The sequence below is a fragment of the Montipora capricornis genome, chromosome 1 (genome assembly GCF_036669925.1).
Source record: "Montipora capricornis isolate CH-2021 chromosome 1, ASM3666992v2, whole genome shotgun sequence".
Lineage (NCBI taxonomy): Eukaryota > Metazoa > Cnidaria > Anthozoa > Scleractinia > Acroporidae > Montipora > Montipora capricornis.
In genome coordinates this window covers 2718628-2743627 of record NC_090883.1, presented here as the reverse complement: position 1 = coordinate 2743627, position 25000 = coordinate 2718628, and the positions used below count along the sequence as shown (strand labels likewise).

The window sequence follows — 25000 nt, the reverse complement described above, 5'->3', positions numbered from 1 at the left end:
ACAAATTTCACACCAGGAGCACCAAGTTGCTGCAAGAAGATTTCACGTCGGGAAAGCAAAGACGTTCCAAGCGCCAAAATAAAGGCAATAACGAAGCATATTCACAGAGCTCAGGACTCCAGGGACTTCCCCAAATGTCACGAGAAACAAGAGAAAGAGTAAAACGGGACATCGATGAATATTCACGAGAGAAGGTCAGCTGATGATGTTTTGTTTTTCAATTGTCAGAGTTATTTTGGGAAGATTGCGGTCGCCCTTATTCATAATCATAACGCGCTTGGCGTTTTGCAGGTCGGAACTTGTTTAGTAAATTCGTCGCTTAATGTTTTTTTCCCTATGGCGGCTTGGCCGATTTCACCAAGGTTAGCTTAAAGCAGTACGCCCTGCTTAAAGATTAAGGCTAGGGTGATTTCTCGAGGCCTGATCATTTTTTTTACGTCGATCCAAGGGGAGCGATCCGAGTTGATCCGGTAGGACTTTTGTACATCCCTGATTTTAAGAAAATTTATTGTAAATAAATGTTTATATTTGAAGTCCGGGTTAATATAAACGAAAGTGAGAAATGATCCTCTCACTTATCAGGACAATTTAAGCCAAATGTCTCTCATAGACACCTGAAGATTTTCATGTGGCTTCAACCGGCCACTGGGATGCCGGTGCAATTCCAACTGAGCTTATAATGTTATGAAGCCACCTTAGTTGGGAGCAGGTCAGTTTGTTGCTCACAAATGAGTGTCTTCACAGCTTAGTTGTTAGAGCATTGCATCAGCATCGCAGAGGTCATGGGTTTCAAATCCCATTGAAGCCATCTGAATTTTTCAGGTTTTTATAAGAGACAACTATTATTGCTTGAATTGTTCAGGTAAGAGTGTGAAAATTTATTGTCGTGACTAATTCCTCTTTGTCCAGGTTGATCGTTCAGGCTTGATTTGTCACTGAATCAGGATATTTATTATTACATTGTCTAATGAACCTTGTTCTGGATTAATACTTAGACTGCAGAAAGTACAGCACAACAATAATATTAGTATTATTCTAAAGTGGGTATTTTTGTCAGACTGCAATTTCTTTCTGAAATGGGGTCCATATTTACCAAACATCTCAAAAGCGTTTTTTGCAGACATAAAAGTGTTTCTTTGAACAGATGCCAAGAAACAGTCCAAGAGAAATTATCTGTGTAAAATGCTCTTTACCCCATTGATCCTGAGATTGACACTTAGTAGATTTTACTCTAACACCAGACGATTTTACTCCTCAATGGGGGGCGGTGTCCTAGGGCCTTTGAGGTGTGAATGGGATAATACTAATGAATTTCTCTAGATAAATGGTTCTGCAATTGACACGGAAATAAGAACTGGCAGCTGCAGTGACAATTTGGCTTTCCTCAATTCCTCTTTTGCTAATTGGTATATGTTAACCAAACAAAGCGTTTTGTTCTCAGGGTTTGAAGTGTTGTATTTGGGAAGCTTTTATATCAATACCTTTGAAAATGCTATATTTTGACAGCTTTAGTCCTAAAGTATGGCAGGACTATATATTATTATTAATATTATTATTGTTATCATTATTATTATTAATAATAATATTCTTATTATTGTATAATGCCCCAGTGATTACGATTCCCCTATTGCTCAGTGACAGAGCATATGAACTAGGAATCAGATGAAAATAGGCTTGACTCGTGTTAATTTTTAGTATTCCAGAGTCATCACTGATTAATATATCTCTTTTCATAAATTTCAAAGACAAAAACAGATGATAATCATGGAGTTTATACCGTACAACTGTGCTAGGATAATTGGCAAGTTATTTGTACAGTTTGATGCAATCACACAAACTGTTAACTCTATCAATGCCTTTGCAGCTTTTCTTTATGTTCCTGTACTTTGTAAATTTTAATCTCTCCTATTAGATGGTTTTGTATCCAGTAAAGCAGTATACAGTGATGTTACATCATCAAAATAATAATAATTATCATAACAATGATGATGATGATGATGTCATTGGGATCATAAGTTACAAGATAGAATACAAATAGTCACAAGAAACTTGACTAAAATAAGCTAACCAGGAACTGAATATCCTAAGAAAACTGTAAAAAACTATATTTTACATTATACCTAAAGATAAATATATCGGCATATGTGTTCTTAAGATGCCCTGTGGAAGAGGAAGAGGCATCTTTTCTTGCAAAAATCATTCCTTGGAATGATATGTCTCAACGAATGCTCCACAAGCAAGGTTACTACTTTGTGATGTATTTTGTTGAAGATCTTCAACGTTTAAGGAAATGGAAAAGAAACGCCTCTTGTTGCACCCATATTAAAAAGGACTCAATGACATGGAGGTACACACCAAATATGAGCCATTTATGGTGGATTTACAGTGTTGGTTTTGAACTTAGTTTCCACAAATCCACCAAGGTAAATCATCCAAAGAGCGCTTAGGCATCCATACATGCTTTGTTGGTCAAAATCTGTGTTACGTTCTTCTTATTAATTAATTGATTAATTTATTACAATTTTCTTTTTACTGAGTTGCAAAATGGGAAATAGCCAATGAAAACACAATTTGCAATCCCCTACCTAGTCACGTTTGTAAAAGACCTGACAAAGAGATTAAGCAACCACTAAAGCGACAAGAACAATAATGGCACAGAACAATAGGTTCATCGAGAGAAAAAAAACAGGTGTTATATTGTAAGGGCGGATTTACACGATACGATTTTGTCGCATGCGACAAGCTCACGACAGGCCTACGACACGACTTACGATTGTCGCAGCGTTTTAAAACATGTTTTAAAATGATACGACATTTTTTCTGACGTACACAACAATTGTAAATCATGTCGTGGGCCTGTCGTAAGCCGTTGTCGCATGCGACAAAGTCGTACCGTGTAAATCGGCCCTAAGACATTACTATGACGTCATCTTCCGTTCAATGATGAAATTGACCCAGATGGAGCAATATTTTGACGCCCATGAGTGCCTGGGAGACGTCATCTAAAACATGTGAATGAAATGCGAATTGTGTACCAAATGGTGACTCAGAATGCACGGCGGACTATGCAGTCGTTTTTAGGGAAGTCGTATTTAACCTCCTCCCCCACTCCCCTAAAGACGACTGCGTGGCAGTCTACGGAGATCGTTAGACAGAAAGTTGAAGATTTAGGTGCGGCTGCACATGTCCTCCACGTGATCTCAAATTTGTTCACTTCCCGTCGTTGTTCATTTGGGGAAATGATCAAAAAAGTATAATCAAGCACTTGCTTAGCTATTTTTCATTCCAATTTCATTCCTATTTACTTGGTAGATCCTTGAACAGCTTGAAAGTATGGGGGAAGGATTATAGCAACGCGAATGATTTTCTCGCAGCCATCAGAATCGGTCTTGCTTAAGCGCCCAGTAAGTCTCTCGGCTGCATTCCAACAAAAATAAACAAAGCAATAAACCTAAGCGAGAGGAGAATACTTTAAGAGTCGTGGGAGTCTACGGAGATCGTTAGACAGAAAGTTGAAAATTTAAGTGTGGCTGCACATGTCCTCCACGTGATCTCAAATTTGTTCACTTCCCATCGTTGTTCACTTGGGGTAATGATCAAAAAAGTATAATCAAGCACTTGCGTAGTTATTTTTTATTCCAATTTCATTCCTATTTACTTGGTAGATCCTTGAACAGTGTGAAATTATGGGGGAAGGATTATAGCAACGGGAATGATTTTCTCGCAGTCGTCCGAATCGGTCTTGCTTAAGCGCCCAGTAAGTCTTTCGGCTGCATTCCAACAAAAATAAAGAAATCAGTAAACTTAAACGAGAGGAGAGTACTTTAAGACGTGTGTTGTCACAAGTAGTTAAATGACGGTTACAGTGATGATAGATATAAAACAAACAGAGCATGAAGCTCAACATGAGTGTGCAAAAGTTGAATGGAGGCGTGGCTGTGTATTGCCGATCTGTGGGGTCGAGGAGAAGAAACCCTACAACACAATCTGTCCGAGGAAAGTTCCCTTGTTATTGAGGTATAAAGGAAGACGGCTTTCCTGTTTGGATACTTGTTTCCACTCTCAATTGCAGGGATTTTGCATTTAGCTTATTCTTAAGATTTCTTAGGAAGTGCATTTAAGATCCACTTGAAGATGAAGTTGTTTCCGAGCGGGGAACATGCAAGATTTTAGAAGTTTTGGCCGCGCGAAAAATGGCGGGAGACAAAAAAGGAGGGGGAGGGAAAGGTCCACTCCTTGTCTCGCCTAATTTTTTTATGTCTGAAATTAGGTTGCAAAAGCTCTAGTTCATTGTACTTACTAAAGAATGATACGTGCGAACTTATTACAGCAAAAAGATATGTTTAATCCCCGTGTGTTTGAGGGATTGGCTAATGTGACAAGGGCCATTCATCACACACTGACAAAAAGTTTTCGCTCAAAACCAGTGGTGGCCGAAACGAGAAAAGCCATGTAGCAGTAGAGCAGTGTTAAATAATAAAGACACCTCATGTCAACAGTCCAGATAAAATTTCTCTAATAAGGGATTCACTTTCCCCCAATACTTTCTTTTGCCTCTCCTTTGCTATTAATTCTAGCTATCTCGTGTGCTATTAATTCTTCACCCCTTTGTCCCATAATGTAGCCATCACGTCAACAGTCCACATAAGATCTTTCTAACTCCCACAGTAATGTCTTTTGCATCTCGTGTGCTATTAATTCTATTTCTTTATCGTTATCGTTATCAAATATTCGTTTCATATTGACTTTAAATTCCTTCATTCCTCCTCCGAGACATCCAATAACCATTGGAATCAATTTCACAGTATATCTTTCTCGTCGTTTTCGTAATTCGAAGCATAACTGTTGATACTTTCTTATCTTTTCCTCTCGTTTGGCTTCCTTGTTTGATTCGTTCGGGTACGCCATATCAATCAACAGTATCGTTTTCTTTACGTTGTCTTCTAATATGAGATATGGTCTTCTCACAATACAGTTCGTTCTCATACGATGTTCCCAGTCCCAATATAACTTCTTTCCATCGATTTCGATCACTTTTTCTCGCCTTGAGGCTTTTTATAATTGTTATTAGTATTGTTTTTAGATAGTCATTTTTCGACAATTCTCTTTCGTATACAAGAAGAATGTGCATAGGGTATATATTTTAATATTCATATTTTTGAATATTATTGTTATTATTATTATTATTATTATTATTATTATTATTATTTGTTTCATCAACTAGGATGGTCTTTCTCTTGGAAAGTCTTCAAGTCTCCTTACACTTGAAGTTGAAAACAGTTTATGGAGGCCGTGACGTTGTAATGGTACCTAAATGCAATCTTAAAACATATGGATATAGAGCGTTCTCTCACAGATCTCCTACATTATGGAACGCCCTGCCAGACGATATTAGGCTAGTGGAACACCTACAAACGTTTAAGTCTAAACTTAAAACCCATCTATTTAGGCAGTTGTAGTTTAGTTTTCTTTGATTTTTACTAATTTTTATTCTGTTATCCAATTGATTTTATATTTACATTACCATTATTGTAAAGCGCCGCTGGATCTTTGAGAAGCGCTGCGCTATGTAAGTTATGTATTATTATTATCATTATTATTATTATTATTATTATTATTATTATTATTATTATTATTATTATTATTATTATTATTATCATTCGATGTATACAAATGAAAGTTATAATTGGATTGCCTTATAGCTATTCTTCGTAATTTTCATTACCGTACAAGGGTGCTTTCGATTTAATTGCTTTCCTGGTGCATGGACCATTTTCACATTCCCCATCAGGATACACTTTGTTTGCACCCCAAATTTTGCATAATCATTGTTTTTAAATGCTCTTGGGACACTGCATATTCCAAAGAGCATTTGAAAACAATTGTTTATGCAAAATTTGGGGGGCGAACAAAGTGTTTTATGGGTAATGTGAAAATGGTCAATGGTTTTGATCGCCTGAAGATTTGAGAAATTGACGATAGATGCTCTTGCACGTGCTTAAGTATGGCCCTTGCTTTGGAATTAATGTGGCGGCGACGTAGAAGGGAATGCTAGCAACCTGTCAAAGGTCACCAGAATCGTTTCGGTATGGACTGTGAAGAGACTTCTTTATTTCCCATCCGTTAACTTGGACTGCGTTAAGTTAAAAAGGCGAACATTATAGACGAAATTCGATGTAGCGTGTTATTTGCTCTAGCACATAAAACAATGCAAATAAGTTGATACCCCAAAGTCTTCACCGATATGTTGTTAGGGAAGACCGTTTTCAATTGATAACCTGAGCGTCGAGCGAATTTTGTGGTTGGTTACCTTTTGCATTACTGGGCCAAATGATTGGCATAAAAATGTGGCACCGCATTCGGTAATTTCGCGCTTTCGTGCGGAAAGTGCCTTTCGCTTCATGTATTTTAATTTCGATTTCCTCCTCTATATGTCTGTGCCAGTTGTTTTTGATAAACCTGCTCGCGTTGGTTTGAACTTTTCGACCCTCAGTTGAATTAAAGCACGAGTAACAGATAGGCTTTTGTACATTATGCTAGCATTTTTTCGAGCATTTTAGTGAGGCAAAAGCATTGAGCATTATTCGAGCATTTTAGTGGCATTTTCCCGGAAATTTTTTTTTTTCGAGCAACTAAAAAGAAATTATTTTTCTTAGAGGGAACGACGACTAAAACTCAATTTTCTAGGGATAGTCAACTACTCTCTGTTCTTAGCCTCGTAGATGATTTCGAGGATTTTGTTTTTTTTGGCTGTATTTATGAACTTGTATACGTTGTTGTTACTTGCAACACTAGTACGTTCTTGTAAGTGTTAACAATTAACACCATGTCAAAAATGTTGAAATTAATTTTAAAAACCGTTTGTATAATGAGCATTTTCCGAGCATTTTAGTGACTTTTTTTGGGGAGACCGAGTATTTTAGTGGGAGAATTGGAGCATTAAGGTGAAGCATTTTGGTGGGGAAACAAAAGCATAATCTACAAAAGCCTAGTAACAGAGCGGTTGTGTCGAGAGTAATTAGCGAATTGCATTGGCTTTGCATTACTTCACTCAGTGGTTGGTTCAAAGTTCTCACGACATTTTGTCAACCAATCAGAGTTGAAACCAAAACCAATCGTGGTTGCGCATGCATATTTTCCCGCGCTTTGTGTCGGCTACGTGTAATTTCTTCGAGTTTTGATTGGTTTACTGGATTGTCTCCGTCCTTCTTTGGTTTTGGTTTTACGACACTCGATTGAAACTCGATCTAGTACTTAATTGAGTTTTGAGTACCCTTTCACGTGTGTAACAAAACGAAGTATTTTAACGTAAATAGGTGCACGGCTCTCTCACGAGGGACAGTTTAGGAGGAGTATAAAGTAGCATTTTGAGTCCAAACCGTCGGCTTAAGTTTTTACTCTCTCCGCTCGTGACGAAAATATTTTAAGTGGTTATTTTTTTTTATGATATTCTGGCTATTGATTAGTGAGTTGCGTGCTGTTCTTTGTTAATCGCTCTGTTATAATCTTAGAAATATCGCATAAAAAATGATCTTCTTTGAGTTTACGTAATCTTATGTTTGTAGTGTCGTTAATTAGTCAACGTGATTACATGGTTCCTTTTGTGGTTTTTCTTCTCTAAATTGTAGAAATTCACCAAATTTGTACCATTGAGCTTTACTCCGGATCATTGCTCCTTGTGTCTTGTGGGCAACAATTTTTGGCGAGATCGTTTTTTACTTTGTCTTTCACTTTTAATGCTTTCACTATAGGCGATTTAATTCCTTTAAAAATTGTTTTTCTTCATTTTGTTTTTGTTTAGCTTTTATTTTTGCAAAAGCTTTTAGTTGACACTCTAATCTCCATCTTAATCATCTCCCCAAACAAAGCTTTATCTGTGAGATTACCGTACTTAGCCATGAATTGTGGAATTTGTTCTGTTATTATGTCCGTGTAGCGCTTGTCAGTTAATAGAGAATGATTAAATTTTCAAAACCCTGGGCCATGCTTTGTTTCCTTATCCCCAGAAGACAGATGTTAAACATATGACTGAGTGATCAGAGAAAAATGTTGGTCACCACTTTAACTTTTAAACAAATTTGTTAATATCTAAAGAAACTGTGTTGCTGCGTCGATGGGAGAGTGAAACATGAAAATTTGGTTTTATCAAACGTGTTGATAAAGGTCGAATTACCACCGTGAACAATTTGGAAAGCTGACGTTTCGAGCGTTAGCCCTTCGTCAGAGCAATTAGAGGAATTGTGGGTGTTTTTGGTTTTCATGAGGGTGTGGAGGAGCTTTGCCATTGTGGAAATATGGTAACATGAATTTGTGAATAAATTAATGAAATGATAGGCGTTCATTGATTCCGTGAGGATAGAGTGTACCTTGTTGAAAGATGTATTTTTTTCCAGATTTTTGCGGCTTTCTGTGTCATGTTGTGGTGGGAGAGATTGGGAAGATTAAAGTGGCGCGCAACTGGTTATGACGCATCTGTGCATCTACATCTCGTAGGTGTTCGCGAAAGCGGTCCTCCAATCTTCTCCTTGTTTCACCTATGTACATGTAGGTCTTCTTAGTACATAGTGTGAAGATTATGCAATAGGTGACATTTGCGGAGATGCATGTAAAGTGGTCAGTGACTTCAACGGATCGATTCGGTCCGAGATCTCAACCATGTTAGAAATAAAAGAACACGTTTTGCATGGTGTGCGTGTACATTTGAAAGTTCCCAGTTGGTTGTCAGACTTAAATGCGCTCCTAATTAGAAAGTTACCTATGTTTTTGTCGCGTTTGAATGAAATAAGTGATGGTAGAGGAAATATATGTTTAGTTTCTGGATCATTGCGGAGAATTTTGAAGTTTTTTGACTGAAGGTTTTGTGGATGGTAGGTGAGGGTGAATGGAATTCTGTTGGTTTCCTCGTTCTGTGACGTTTGTAGAGCGGTTTCTTGATCGATTTCTTGGGCACGATGTTTTCCTGTGGTGACAGCGGGTCTGGGTAGCCACGTTTTTTGTTTTATTTCTAATATGGTCAAGATCCCAGGACCGAATCGATCCATTAAAGTCACTTACCGCTTGACATGCATCTCCGCAAATGTCATCTATTGCATAACCTGCACACTATGTGAGAAGTAAGACCTACACAGGCGAAACAGGGAGAAGATTGTCAGACCGCTTTCGCGAACACCTATGAGATTTAGTTGCGTCAAAACCAGTGGCGCCGGCGCGCCATTTTAATCTTCCTAATGACTCCCACCACAACATGACAAGTTGCGGCCTATCCTTACACCACGGGAACACAGAAAGCCGCAAAAATCTGGAAAAAAAATTCATCTTTTTACTAGGTACACTCTATCCTCACGGAATCAATGAACGTCTCTCACTTTATTAATTTATTCACAAATTCAAATTACCATATTTCCATTAATGGCAAAGCTCCTCCACACCTTGATAAAAACCGGTAGTAATTCGATCTTTATCAACACGTGTGATAAAACCAGATTTTCATGTACCACTTTAATTTGGACGACTGAAGATGACAATTTTGGATGAAAAGAAATATCTTATGACTTACACGATATAAAACTAGGTACAACTCCAAGCATCAAAAAGGTCATGAACATTTATTGTGCTTTTAATCTCATGAGTAACTTTTTCCTTTTCGTTGATTGGTCGACCTCCTTTCTTTTCCAATTCAGTTAACACACAGTTTAAGTCTCCACCTCGTATTACAATTCATTTACATAATTCGTAATGCGTGACATAGACCCGGGGGGGTGGGGGGGTACTGCCATATGTGGGCTATATAGGTATGTGCCGCTGTGAAGGGTATGGTTTTCAAGCAGTTTATTCTAGCATAGGGTATATAAATCAGAGCGTTTGGGTCTAGAATAGGGTATTATTTTATATGAAACTGACCAGTTGGTTGAATATTTTATGTAGACTAAGGAAACCAGGAATTGCTACTCAAAAATTTAAATTTTCACTACTCAGCCTCAACAGCGTTGATAGATGACCAGCATAAAAATCTACTGGATATTATTAACTGTCAAAAATTGGGATTCAGACGGAAATTGGTAGTATTAATACTGGTTAAAATTAAACAATTTACTGTCTTGATAATGCGTGCGTACGTACGTGCTTGGCATTACTGGGCAAGTATAAATAAATCCTTTTTTAAGAAAGAAGTGATTGTGGTATAAGGTTTTGTTTTGGCTTTGCGTTAGACTGTACTAGTGACCTCAGTTTCTGGGAAACAGCTACTCTAGGATAGGAGTGATTTGGGGAGTTTGCTCTAGTATAGGGTAGCAAAATCCAGCTGAAACTAGCTCTGGTATAGGCTAAGGGTTCCAGGGTACCAGCGGCACATCCCCACCCAGAAATTCCTAAAGTACCCCGCCCCCCCCGGGGGACATAAATAAGTCATTAAAGAATTTTATTTGTTCGGAATTGTCATTCGGAGAATAGATATTGATGAAAACAAACTTTTCGCCGTCAATTTGTACCTCACAGATGATGTATATCTGCCGTTTTTATCATTTTCAGTTCTTTGGATAGTTATATCTAATCTAGAGCCGTGTTCACATTAGGCCTCGATTGGAGCGGTTTTCGAATGAGTGTCGTAAATCCAAAACCAAAGTAATTACTTTGGCCAATCAAAAAAGACGGAGACAATCCAGTACACCAATCAAAACTCGAAGTAATTAAACGTAGCCGACACAAAGCGGGGAAATGTGCACGCGCGAGCCACGATTGGTTTTGGTTTCACTTCTGATTGGTTGAGAAAGTGGCGCGAGAACTTTGAACCAATCACTGAGTGAAGTAATCATAAACCAAAGTAATTATCTAATTACTTTTCGACACTCAATTGAAAACCACTCTATGATCGAATTATAATCCAATTAAGTTTGGAATGTGTTCACATCAACTAATTACACTAGGTGATTATAATTGAATTATAATTACTTCAAACAACCTCAAAGGGGTTGTTTGACGTAATTACAATGCGTAATTGAACAGAATGGCGAGCACGTGGTGGTATGAGCAGACGAAACTTCTAATCGCTTTATGGAGCGAAGGTTTGGATTTGTCTTTTTCTATTCTCGGAAGCTATCCTTGGTTTTCTTCTCGCCTCAAGCGCATGATGGTGATGATAATCGTGGCAGCCACGCGATACGGCGCCATTTTGTCTCACACTGCAAGGTTTCCCTGCGTACTGTATTTGAATTTTCGCAGATAATGATAGCCCATTTCCGAGTTGCTGCATGCCTCAGTTTCAAGCGAGTCCTGGTGCACAACCATTCAAATGCAAATGAGTTGCGTATTCTTATGCAAATCAAACTCATTTCCCTTTCAATATTTGAGCACCAAGACTCACTTTGAAACCGAGACAAACCGCAACTCGGAAATGGCCCATTCAATAAAATTGAATGGAGTATGATAGCCTGATATATACTTCAGTTGATTATAATCAACGTTGAGTGTTAACACGGCTTAGGTTTGAAAAGGATCATCATAACTCCTCTTCTGTGATTAGCGCCGTGACTTTCTATTATTTCGCCTCCCCATTCAGATTTCCTCGCTTTAACAGTCGTGGGGATGAGAAATTGTCTTGAGGGAACACTACATCTGATTTTTGTTGGTGCAACCAGCGAAAAACCTGTCGTCACTTGGTGGTCTTATTCAACCCTCTGGCGTTTAAGGAAAGCAGTCTGAGTTCCTTTTAACACTATTAAAATAAGATGGATGCTTAATTTTCTCAATTTATAGACTTGTTAAACATCGCAGACTAGTAATACGCGGCGAGTAACATTCAACGCAGTCATAAAACAAAAGCTCAACCAAAATACCTGCACAAATACCTGCACCCTAATAACTTCATGCAGGCTAATTGGTCTGAGACAAGAGCAAACACCTCTGCCGGAAGCACTGCAAAGACAAAGACAACCAAGCTGTGAGAGTCTTAAACTATTGATTATCATTAGCTTTCCATAATTTGACCGTAGTACGGGAAATATTTCGTTTTAGGGCCGCGGTAGACAACATTTTCAATTATCAGCTTTTCAACATTGAAGAATGCTGTTTTTTTTTTCTCTGGCTTTGCCTTCTTAAGCACGGGATAAAGTTTCTTTCGTATTTCGTCCACTGGCTTCGGGAAATCATCCGTCACTCCAAGGTTCTTTCCTATTGGTAAATTCTTAATATGAGATTTAATAAATTCTTTGTCTTGAAAGAAGGATACCTAAGCTATTATTGGTCTTGGAGTGTAGTTTTTCTTTTCTGTATTTACACGTGTTGGCACTCAATGCACTCTTCCGAAGTGAATTTCTTCGAGATCCTTGCTGGCTATTTTCATTTCATTCTGTAAGAACTTCTTCAACAGTCTTTCGATATCCTTGGGCGATTCAAGACCATCAACTTGATATTATTTCGTCTGTTGTAACATTCTTGCTTAATTAGACGTGTTTTTCCAGTTCGCTTAACTTGTCAAGTCTATTGTTTGTTCCTGTCCTCTTTATCTCAGTTGAAGAGGAATCTTTCTTTAACTGAACTATTTCTGCTTGCGAAAATTGAAGACTTTTTCAGATCCTCTTTTTCCTTTTCTAATTAACGTAATTTAGCTCTTAAATCCTTAATTTCAGGTAATAACGACAATACTTTATCCAGCTATTCCTCAATGTCATTCAACTTCTTGTTATACCTCGAGCAACCGTCTTCATCAGCAATTTCTTCGTGTGTCTGCGAGCCATGCTGCCTAATTCGTTTTTCCCTTCTTCTTGCTCTTCTTTCCTTTGCTTCTACAGATTCGTCGGCCATTAGTTTATGTAATCTGTTGCTCGCCCATGCAGCTTAATGCTGGAACTACAGTGAACTCAATAGAGCCCCGCCTAAAAGACCCTAAGAGACACGTTCGCCATGTTCATCCTCTTACCCACACTCCGAACGCCTAATTGCTGAGTTTACGAAACCTGGGCACGGTTTTCGTGAATGCACATTAAAACTTTTCGTCGGTTATGCATTATAACAGCAGTTCATAGCTTTAATTTGTTTGACGAGGGGTTAAGTTGTCAGTGTGTTTTGTTTTGTTTTCCAGTGTCTTGAAGAACACACATTGATGAGCATTCATAAAGTGAATGAGAAGGTAGGCTTAAGCCAAGCGGACTTTGTGCGCATTTGTCCTTCGTTGATTCATCAACTTCGCGCAGGCTTTTGTGACCAAGAGAAGGAGTCGAACAAGAACGTACTGGAAAGTACAGACCACGACATGCTATGTGGTAAGTTTAATCGACCTACGAACCGAAACTCGGTGATGAATTAGTAGGATGCATGAAAATGCGCCTGTTTCTTGTTTTTGTGACTGTGTCATCTAAGTTTCGGTTTTGTTAATTAAACGAAGTTTAGCCGGCGCTTCACAAAAACCGCGTTGGATTAAGCACAGGTCCTCAGAGCCTAGAACAATGGTAAAAACCAGAACGCAAAACTGAAAGACATAGCAAACACAACAGCTCTTCACGCCTTGCACGGGCGTTATACAGTGTAGCAGATTTTTACCTTTTCAAAAGAAATAGTGAAAGTAAATGTTGTGGCATAACAACGTAGCTTTCAGTGCCGAAGACTCCAAGAACTTAACTTTCTATCTTTTCAAATCAAACCGATAACTTTGTTGTGGCATAACAACGTAGCTTTCAGCATAACGTATCTTTCAGCTTAACAACGTAGCTTTCAGTGCCGAAGACTCCAAGAACTTAACTTTGCATCTTTTCCAATCAAACCGATCACTTTAATTGTTACTAATTGTTCAATATTCTGAAACACTACACTTAGTACACTTAAAGTACAAAAAATGCTACAAATCGGAGATATTATGCTTAGCATTGCGACAAACCTGAAAGTAAATATTTCAAAAACAGTTCTCTTCTTGAGCTCAAATCAATAACAACGCGTTTGATTTCCTAGAAAACTACAATTGCTTACAGCAATCGGTAGCACCTAAAAAAATGCTTTATTTTCGGCGGGTTAGCTTAGTACTCCAACATGCTTTCGAGTTTATTTTTGTCAGAAGTCCATCAGTTTTTGTTTATGTATTTATGTATTTCAACGACGTCTGGCTCCAGTTTTTTTTTTACACAGCTTTATTGGGTACTCCTCTTGTAATATACAATGTAAATTTGTAATACAACACAAGAAAAAAGAAAAGAAGAAGAAAAGAAGCAAAACCCAAAAGGAGTAGGTGCAACTAACCCCGCGGTCACTAGAACTTGCTTGGCCAATATTTGGTTACCTAGCACATTCCTAGCTCGTCACAGGTGTGACCGACCAAGCATGGCGTTGCTTGCTTGCTTAAAAAAGAGGCGGAGTTGCTTAGAACTTCACAGGATCCGCAGCTCAGCTCAAGAGCGTTCTGCAGTGCTCTTAACTGTGCTAGGTAAACAATTTACGAAAGCTGACCAATAAGGAAGAGGGTGGTAATTTGACAGCTTGGTCTCTCGTAATGAAGTTTTGATTAAAGGTGTAGCGTTACTTCATTCCGCTGTTGTCTTACGGACTTGTGAATCATTTGTACTCGAATATGTTCAGGACGCCTTCGCCTTAGGACGCTTCCAGGTCATCGCCCATTCCGAACAAGCAAAGCAAGCTACCAATTCTTAACTTATCCACCGCCGATTAATTGCGCCACCTTTTACGTCTCCACGGAAATTCGTGGAAGGTTTTGCTCAAAACATTTCTTATAATCCTGCTCAGGCAACTGTTCCAGGAACAGTTGTACGGTTAGACGAAAGAGGTTCGCCTTCCTCATCAGCAGAAACGACTGAAACTAGCCTGGGAAACAGTTCATCCATTTTCATCGAACGCGCGACTCGAACCGAAGTGCAATGTGACCACGTCGTGCTTGCTTAAAACTCTAGCCCTTGCTACTGATTGCTTGACTGACGTCACAAGCAAGCATGCTTGAGGATAGTCGTAAGCGCGAATGTGACCGCGGGGTAACGTCCCATGCGAGGCACCGCCCCGAGATTAAGACCTAGGTTAAAATAAAATAAAATGAATACTCAAACAATCGTACAAAAAATAAAATAAATTACGAGTGGCATGGGTACGTAGGGACTAGTGTCCACGTGCAGGGGTAATTAATTTCATATACCACCGGCAGGTGAGTGCTCATTAATTTGCGAACAAAAAGTTGAAAGGCAGTAGACGAGGAGAAACTAGTTGGATCGTGCTAGCTTACAAACATAGTTCCTTAGTTTAACTATTCTGTTAAAGTACGAGGCCTGAAAAGTTGTTGTTTTGCAAATAGGGGTGCGAAGATTAAAGGAGTTACTTAGTCTTGTACAACCATGGGAAACAAAAGATACATTAATTCAGAACATCTAAATCGGTACTACAGTAAAGGCATTTATAAAAAGAGATCAAATCTTTAAGTTCACGATCTAGAGAAAGTGGAAGTAAGTCTAGCAAAGTCAGCCGCTCTTTGTACGACGTTTCGCCTCTGCGCGTGCGTAAAATCCACCTGCTTGCTCGTCTCTGACCTGTTCCAGTTGTTCAAAGGTGGATAACGCCTTCCACCCGATAAATCACTATCCATTGGATAGCGCAATTGGTCTCGCAATGACTTATCCACGGGGTAGTAATTTATCCGGCGGATAGCGCTATCCATCCTTTGAACAACTGGGGCCTGGTGAAAAGCGAAAGAAAAGATGCTTCAACCTCAACCAGAAATGGTGAAGTGAAGTGACGTAAAGTTATTGGTTTCTCCCCCTCGGGGCTTTTCAGGACTAATTCACTAACTGTAGCGCAGACTGCAACACCGGGGACAACCTCACATCATATATCATATCATATATCTTTAGTTACCCTCGGATTTTCAGAGTAGCTTGATGTAGCTAATTTCTCCGAGCATTTACCCTCCCAACCATGATATACCACAGAAGACAGACCACAACACCGGGAACTACTCTTTGCGACAAGTGTGCGGGTTCTTTTACGTCCCACAGGATTATGAACATTGAAGGGTAGTGAGACGGGACCTCCGGCTTAGTTATTTAAAGACCCTGAATGTTGGTCCGGCCGGAGTTGAACTCACGACCCCCCGCGTGACAGCCCGGTGCTCAACCAACTGAGCCACCGGTGCGCGGTCCCTTCTCTTTTCGAGAAGTGAATGGGTTCTTTAACGTCCCATACTATTTAAATTCCAACACGGGCTATGAGACGGGACCTCCGGTTTACAGTCCTTATCCGAGAAGACTTTGACCTCCCACGTGACAGCCCGATACACAACCAACTGAGCCACCGGTGCGTTCGCCCACAAAGGATTTTGGTTTCTATTGCTTTTCCCAGTTTCAACTGCTCGCCTTTTGTCGATTTTTCTGCTTGTGATGCGTTTGGTTCCTTTTGCCTTGGTGCCGGTTCAGAGTCACCACCAAGGAAATCAATTACTGTAACAGCATCTTTTTTCTTTAGTATGGGGATATGGCGTGCTGTCAATCACTGTCATTAGTCTGGCGTCACTTCTTGCGATTGCCATCATTCCCTTCATCGGACGATCGTTTTACAAGAAGCTCATGTCTTTTCTGGTGGCGCTGGCTGTTGGGACTTTGGCGGGAGACGCCTTGCTTCATCTTATACCGCACGTGAGTCTGTCGCACTTATATGTTTATTGATTGATAGCGGAGTGTTAAACATTCCCTCCACCCTTTTTTTCAAGGGGAGGCTAAGTGGGAAATAAGTTGGGAGGCTGTGCTCTGGATGAACGAACAGGACATATGTTTTAAAAGCCCGAAATGTTGCTCCCAAAATGCTTCGTCTATTCCTGTGTCAGTGCACGAATCCAGCGGTGAACATGCATTCATTCCCCTAGTTTTGGGACTCCTGGGAAGAGTGATTAGTTTTAGGAACTTAACTACCATAGGCCTTATTCGCGCGGTGGCCATACTGGCCATAAAAAAATAGATTTCGTGCCCTGAGCCTCGAGTTGAAATGTTTGAGAACGAGTTTCAGCCCACGGTGCGCAAAAACAAAAGTTTTAAATCCCTCGGGGCTCAACATGGCGGCCGTGTGATTAAAGCCCATTGAAAAACAGTGTACGTTCCGCCGCCTGGTTTAAAAACGAGGGTATAATAAACTTGGAAATAACTTGAGTTGAACTGAATTTTGACAGGTCAGCCAAAACACCTGGCAATAATTTTTGAACTCTATACCTATGAAATCTAATTTTTCCTCCTTTGAAATACCGGAAAATGGTTCTGTGTACTTTTTTTCCCTAAACAACCAGGTGATCTGGTGACGTAATTCGGAGGACTGGGGAGAAAAATTTTAACGCCGTATCCCACAACCGCGCGCGGCCTTATTATCGAAATCAGCATGGCAGAGGCGAGGTTAAATCTTGTCGGGTCTACTTGAATGTTCATTCAGTAAGAGGAAATGTGGTAGACACGGAATGATCTGTTGAGTTTTGGCGATGGAAATACTGCAGGGAGTTTAAAAACAACACCGAAGGCCGCGCGTGGTTGTGGGATACGGCTTTAAAATTTTTCTTCCCAGTCCTCCGAATTACGTCACCAGATCACCTGGAACTTCTTATGTAAAAGAAAAACAAGAAAATTTCACGTATATGGCAAACGCGAAAATGCCTGCTTTCACGTAGAAACGGCAAGTGGCAGCCGGCAAACGTAGAAAATGGCGGGAAAATCATGGTCACGTGGTCACTTTTGCCGTTCGCGTTTCAAGTAAAAGTGATGCTAAATCTCTATGATGTTGGATCACGTGGTGAACAGTCTTGTCTCAGTTTCACTTTTCATGGTTAGATATCTCAACTACTTTTGCAACTGGTTTTAGAAACCGGTAAGTACTTTTTATTCCAGAAAAGAAGCCTGAATTCTCAATTGTGTTTTTATTAGGCTTTTCATGATGATGGAGATAGTGAAGAACATGGCCGTGAGGGACATAGGACCAACGTTTTCAAATCCTGTGTCATAATGGCAGGGATTTATGTCTTCTTCTTGGTGGAATGCGTTTTAAAAGCGCGCTTATCACGGAAAAGACAGTCACCAGAGAAGTCGCACGCGTGCAAGGATGTTACACCACCTGAGAAAATGGTGAGGCGCTATTTCCTCATTGTCCGCCTGTTTCTCACTGTTTGCGGGGTGCATGCAGGGATGGCGCAGTGGTGAGAGCACTCGCCTTCCACCAGTGTAGCCCGGGTTCGATTCCCAGACTCGGCGTCATATGTGGGTTGAGTTTGTTGGTTCTCTACTTTGCAACAAGAGGTTTTCTCCGGGTACTCCGGTTTCCCCTCTCCTCAAAAACCAACATTTGACTTGATTTGCGTTGATTGTTAATTTCAGTTTACAGTGTCCCCCAGAACGACTAGACACTTAAATAAAGTACCTTTCCTTTCCTTCCACGGAGCCCAACGCTTTCAAACATGTGTGGAATGATGGCTTCAGAAAGTGGTTTGAAGGCTCCAAACCCCTTTTTTGCATGCTAAGTCAGCAACGCGCACACACTGACATCATTCATAATCTAGTGATGGCGAGGGCGTTATAGTGACGCGAAGTATACCTTGTGATTGATATACAAGCGCCCGGGCGAAAGGACGACTGAAGGATTAGAGTCCTAGGCAGAATCCTCGGTGCCTATGGACACATTGTCCATACAGGACCCCTAGTAGATAAACGACCAAGCTCCCCACGGGTTCCATGAGCTCAAATGATGGGTAGAGCATCTGATCAGTGTCACTGAGATCGTCGGTTGGATTCCTGCATAGGACTCTGATTCTTCAGTTGTCCTTTTGCCTGTCGCTAAGCAACTAGTTTGCCATATCCATAGGTGCTTTTGGGTTATTTTCCCAGATATCTTCCCTGCTATCAGAGGTTTTTTTTTTCGTTCGCCATGCTGACGAGTGCAGCAAAAGAGACCTCTGCCACGGGTCAAAACTCGCTCTGATCCAATCGCCGTCCACGACCTTCAAGGGACGGTACTGTTGAAAACGCATGCGCCATGACATATTTGCTATTTGTGACTTGAGCCCACTGTGTCTTGTGCATTCCTTTACAGTAATTCCGCTGTTGTTAAGTGAGCCCCCACAACATGTAAAGTATCACGTTAGGATTCGGTCGCTAAGTAATCGCACGCGCATGTTCAAGACAGTGAGTTTCGACCCATGGCAGAGGTGTCTTTGTCAGACGAGCGAACGCAAATGTAAAGAGACCTCTGCTGGCAGAGAACCAGATACCACTCAGCTCTTTATAACCCCTACTTTCACTGAATCGTTATAGAGCACAGCTCTGTTGTGTAGTATTAGGCTACATTGTTTCTGTGGTGTGTTTTCTTGTGTCCATTAGTTCTTAAACCTATCGCGAGAGTCGTTTTAATAGAGTTGTTTCACATGACTTCGCGGTGACCATATTGGAGGAGTGAAATGTTCTTTTGGGAATGGACCTTATTGCAGTTGAACCTGCAGGCATATTTTCTTTCTTTAAAAGAGGCTTAAGGGTCAATTCAATACAAAATGACCCCTTGGCCTCGTTTATGCGGCAAAACCGCTGATAACTCAGATAAGGATTATTGAAGTCCATTTTTATCAAAAATTTTTTGTTTTTGTTTTAGTATGCAAATATGGCAGTTGGTCACATGAGCGAACACACTCTATAGCTTCTTTTTAAATAAAAATCATGCCTAATCGTAAATTTGGTCTTGTCAATCAGTTTTTAGTTCTGTGCTTTTTTTTGTTTTCCGTGTTGTCAAGTTATCACCACAAGTATCTGTCATGTTCACTTTCCTCGTGTCAGTAAAACAAATTTCCCTTTATATTGTGATAATTCAGTGTTCTTTTTTTTGTTTTCTGATAGAGCCTCGCGCAAAAGAAGGAGTACATTCAAGAGTATGAAGAAATGATTGGGTCGAGACTGGCTGGAAATCAGCTCCACGCGAGCTGCTACATCGAAGTCGAGTCCGGTAAAGAGGAGCGTGCATGCAACAGCTCTGAAAGCCCCCAAGGAAAAGGTTCCTTATGGGAGTTGGGTCTCGATTGTCACCACCAGGGTTGTATGAGTGAAAAAGGCAAGCACAGCTTAAGTGATGCGGAACTTGTGGCTGTCTTACACAGCATCCAACCAAGTGTTTACAGCGGTAAAAACTTGGGCACCAGCGCTGGCGAATCTGAAAACCTCACCGATCGAAATTTTGAGGACATTCGCTGTTTCCAAGCTAACAAGAACAGGTCCCCAGTGCTTTCTGAGACGATAACCACCACAACTGACACCACAAGCGGCTTTGAGGCGGAACACCATGGGGAATATCACAATGATCATCAACATGATCATGACCATCATCACCACCATCATAGTCACAGTATTGACAAGCATACTTCAATAGCCTCTGTAGCATGGATGGTGATTATTGGTGACGGTTTTCATAACTTCAGTGACGGACTGGCGGTTGGCGCTGCATTTGCGGTGTCAATGACCAGCGGTCTCACCACAGCCATAGCAGTGTTTTGCCACGAGCTTCCTCATGAGTTAGGTAAGGACAAAAATTGCTCGATGCCCAAATGAAGTGAATGGATTGGGGAATTTTCTTCAAATCTGTGCTACGGACTGTAGCAGAATCGTCTTGTGCTTTTGTACGGCTTTTTCTGTTGTCTTGTGACAAGCCAAATATAGGTGGTTTCCACAGTGCATCATGGTCGCTATGTCGGATGACACGAAATAAAAGATCTCTCATTAGCCTCTTTTGTTCGTCATTTAGCATTTGTACAGTTTGTAAACGCTTAGGGCTGTTTCTGTATCGGTAAAAAATGACCTGTGACCTGTGTTTTGTACCTGCCCCGTACAGACCTTTTGTAGCCAAAAAAAGGGAAAAGTAAGTTTGAATTTAAAATGTGTTTGCGTTTTTTTTCTCATTTTAGGTGATTTTGCGATCTTGCTCAAGTCAGGTCTCACCTTCAGACAGGCTGTTACCTACAATGTTGCCTCAGCCATTATTTCCTATATTGGACTAGTCCTGGGGATCATTATTGGTGATATACAGTCTGCTCATTCGTGGGTCTTGGCGCTCACTGCTGGAATGTTTCTTTACGTGTCTTTAGTCGATATGGTAAGTCACGTGATAAACTTGAAATTTTTGGGGTATTTTTCGCTTGCAGGATAAGCGCGATCATCTTATTGAGACTGATACGAGAATGATCATTTTTTCATTGACTGTAGCAACTTGCAAACAAAAAAGCAAACGCTCAAATCGTGATATTCCTTTTCCATGTGCTGGAACTGAAAGTTTCAATCTGTGCAAATATTTCAGTAAGTCTTTTCCAGATGACCTGACTGGAAGAAAGGAAAAAGGAATAAACTGATCCCTCTCTACGGCTCACATAACCGTGAATATGCACACTCTAGGCACGTCTTGGAAAGGCGTGTATGAAAACCTTGGCCATGGTTTAACGTGAAGTAGGTTTTATACTCTGGATAGTGACCTATCCACTGGATAAAGTTATCCATCCTTTAATTCAACAACTGGGGCCTGGGCTATATAATTTGTGTTCTTCCTTCCTTTAACTCGCGTGTAATGGATCCTGGAATCGCAAGAAAAACGCGTGCTTCATCCCGTTGCAAGAATCAGTTTTCGAGTTTCCGAAAGAGTTTTTTCTTTCTTTTTCATGTACTAAATTCGCAACGAGAGTCATCAGTAAACAAAATAGATCCCTCGTTGTCGGCTAAATTTAATTCAGTCTTTTGTCCACTTGGGATGGACCCACTGTCGGCTAAATTTAATTCAGTCTTTTGTCCACTTGGGATGGACCCACTAGTCGGAAGTGAAGCGCATAAGCTCGATGCAAACTGTCGCAAAATTCTTGAAAGAGTGATTTTAACCAACCCCTCTTTCTTCGAAGTGACTGCTGGCAATAGATTTGTGCGATAAAACACACAAACTCTCTATTGAAAGTTGTGGGACCACACGTTGTAAGCTTAAAGTGCTACTGTGATCAAATTTTTATCCCTTGAGTTTTTTGGTTTATCACATAGAGTACCATGAAACATTAAAAACGCTGTTTACCGTTTGGAAATATCTGCATTGGTTCCAGAGATATTTAAGTTTGAAAAATGTGTTAAATATGCAAATGAGAAGGCTAATGACGTCATTCACCCAACCCAGTAGAACATCAAGAATATAAATAGAGCTATCTCGGTCAATTTGCAACAGAGACCATTGAAACTTGGTGAGCTGATAGTTCTGAAGGCAACACACCTACGACTGTAAAGAAATTGGTTCCCATGGTAACTCACTCTTTTCCAGTCCCCTCCAACCTGATTTCAATATTTTGGTGATCTCAGGCTAGAAATACATTAACCAAGGCCACAAACTCGACCTAACATCTTTATATGCTGGCAGGATCATGCAGATGAGGCACCATTTGCAAATATCAAAACAGAACGCCAAAGGTGGTCTGCAAAGCTTTTAATATCAGGGAGGTCTGGAACCCAGTATGTTGCCATGGTAACAAAAAATGGTATGCTCATATTGTGGAACACATTTACTAGAATCTTAGTGCAAAGAACCAAGTATTTCTGATACAAATTGGCTGAGATATCTTTCTCCATCATACTTGATCAAAATTTGGTAGGGTTTATGACGTCATCACTTGGCTAATTTGCATATTAAAAAAACTTGAATATCTCCAGAACAAAAAGAGATATTTGAAAATGGTAAACAGCATTCTTCTTCTCGTACAGACTACGTGTTTATGTGCCAAAATGGCTTCGATAGGGAAGATTCAAATTTCGTCACAGTAGCACTTTAATCTTGCATTGCAATGGTGATGCTGGTGGTCTAATGGTGATTTTAAAACAAGCACAGATTTGCAGCCGCGTCTACACCCGCAGAGGGGGAGGGGGGGGGGGGGAGGCTGGAGGCAGTCAACGAATAAGCCATTTCCGAGTTCATGTCTGCCTCCTCTTCAAAGCGAGTCTAAGTGCGAAGTTTTGTGTTGGTAATTAGCTCTACTTTACATATGAATGAAAACTCATTTTCATAAGAAAAACTTCGCACTTAGACTCGCTTTGAAGAGGAAGCAGACATGAACTCGGAAATGGCCCATTACTTCATCTGAAATTTTTATATTTTTTGTATTTCTGGTATTTCTGGAGTGAAATGCAAGCGTGGTGATAGGAAGACCGAAATGGATAACGCTGACTCTTATCTTTCTACACAGCTTCCAGAACTTGGCAAGTACATTCAAGAAGGAGGCGATTGGTCTGTAGTTTTGTCACAAAACTTAGGAATGTTAACGGGTACTTCTATCATGTTAGTCATAGCTTTATATGAACATTACGCTAACTAAATTAAACGAAATTTTAGACGATCCAAAATTTTTAGGTTTTAATTTATCTTGCCTTGTTTACCAAGAAGTTTTAGGAAATCTCGTGTATGGGTAATGGTTTGTCTCAAAATGGGAGAAACTTTGAAAACATCACGAGGAATTTTATCAGGCCCCAATTGTGCGAAAAAATTTCGCGATTTTTGTGATTATAATGCTCTGAGTAAAATGTTCTAGATCGACTCTCGAAAAAAGAGTGTTTAAGATTCGTTCAGTTAGAAAGAACATTCATTCAACTATGAAAAACGTTCATCCAGTTTGATTACTCTTCTTGGTATTACTAGATTAGCTTGCTATAGGCAATTACTTTACTTAAAGATGTTTTTGCTCGTCATTTTCATTAGAAAAAAAGTGGTCCATTTTGGTCTGCTTTTGCCGTTTTCATAGTTGCTGTCGCGTAGTGACCTCAGAAGCTTAACATTTACTCCGCAGGAGGACAATTTGATTAATTGTTCTGCTCTCGACCATTCAGAATCGAGTACTTTAGTTCAGTGTATTTTAGACTTCTAATTTATTACGTGATTGTTTGTTGTTGCTTACCACATTTTCTGCGGTTGGGCTGGAACGAGCATGGAACTGAGGCTTATGTAACCTCCATCGCTCGCTTGTTAAGTCTTCCCGTGAGAACAAGAAGAAGGTCTGATGAAAATTAAATTCGAATTTCACAATTTTTCACTATTATTTTCCTTCCAATGAATCAAGGAAAAGTCCCTTATTCTTGTTAATTGTTTTGGAAGGAAAAATATTCTACTTAGGTGTGAAATAAAATCTCTCATATGGGATAATATAAGAGGGTATATTTTTACGGTAAATATGGTTTTTGTATGCTGATCATTTTCTAATCAAGGGTATTTTCAAAGTGAATATTTTAATATTAAAACCGCAATCGGGAAACATGCGTCCGGGATATTACCATCAACTGGTCATGGCACCAGTACCAGTTTTGTTTTGTGCACTTCAACGCACATAACGTGATATATATAATACGTCTTTTTTTAAAAAACCGTATTATTGTTTATCATTTTCTTCACAAGGATCTTACCTCCTTCACAAATAAGCGTCCATTCTCTTCACAATTTGTGTGGTCGAATAATCATTTATTTCTTTTGAGGAATGGGGTAATGTGGACACGTTGTGTAGTTTTCGCCAACTTTTCTGGACTTCAGTGACTAAAGGATGGTTATAGGGCACTTCGAAGCGTTTATCGTTATAAAAGCTTGTTGTCTGTTGGGTATACCCAGTGTCCCCAAGAGCAGTTGAAATTAATAATTTATGCAAAATATGGTGGCAAACAAAGTGTATTATGGGGCATTCGAAAATAGAGAATCGCGTTGGTAAGTTTCGTGATCTGTTAGGAGAAAGTCATTTAAGGTTGATTAGGTCGTTTTCGTGTTCATTTGGAAGGAAAACCTTTTTTAGATTGTTTGGTCAATCAAACATTTCGACTAACTTTTAGCTTGGTTGAAATGGAAGAAAACGCGTTCACAGTCATTTTTGCGACCTTCAAAAAAAAAACGCGGAGAGATCTGTTGATGAGTCCCCCCAGAAGTTACCGCGTGTAAACCACAAACGTCGCAAGTGTGTTCTGTTGAAGAAACTTCAACTACTTAAACCCTAAATGGGACGTAGTTTAAATGTTTTATCCCA

At 39.9% G+C, this 25000-nt stretch overlaps 1 protein-coding gene across 3 annotated transcripts in view; it reads left to right on the top strand.

Moving 5' to 3' along the window:
- LOC138037312 (metal cation symporter ZIP14-like) overlaps positions 1 to 25000 on the top strand; it is a 44765-nt gene that overhangs the window by 17729 nt on the left and 2036 nt on the right. For all 3 annotated transcript variants that reach the window (XM_068883327.1, XM_068883281.1, XM_068883373.1), the window contains exons 2-8: positions 1 to 194; positions 13076 to 13256; positions 16444 to 16613; positions 17880 to 18077; positions 19833 to 20505; positions 20891 to 21078; positions 23189 to 25000. The exon at positions 1 to 194 is cut by the window's left edge and continues 565 nt beyond it; the exon at positions 23189 to 25000 is cut by the window's right edge and continues 2036 nt beyond it. In XM_068883327.1, the coding sequence (XP_068739428.1) occupies positions 1 to 194; positions 13076 to 13256; positions 16444 to 16613; positions 17880 to 18077; positions 19833 to 20505; positions 20891 to 21078; positions 23189 to 23317 (1733 nt within the window). In that variant the 3' untranslated portion in view covers positions 23318 to 25000. The remainder of the gene's footprint in view (positions 195 to 13075; positions 13257 to 16443; positions 16614 to 17879; positions 18078 to 19832; positions 20506 to 20890; positions 21079 to 23188) is intronic.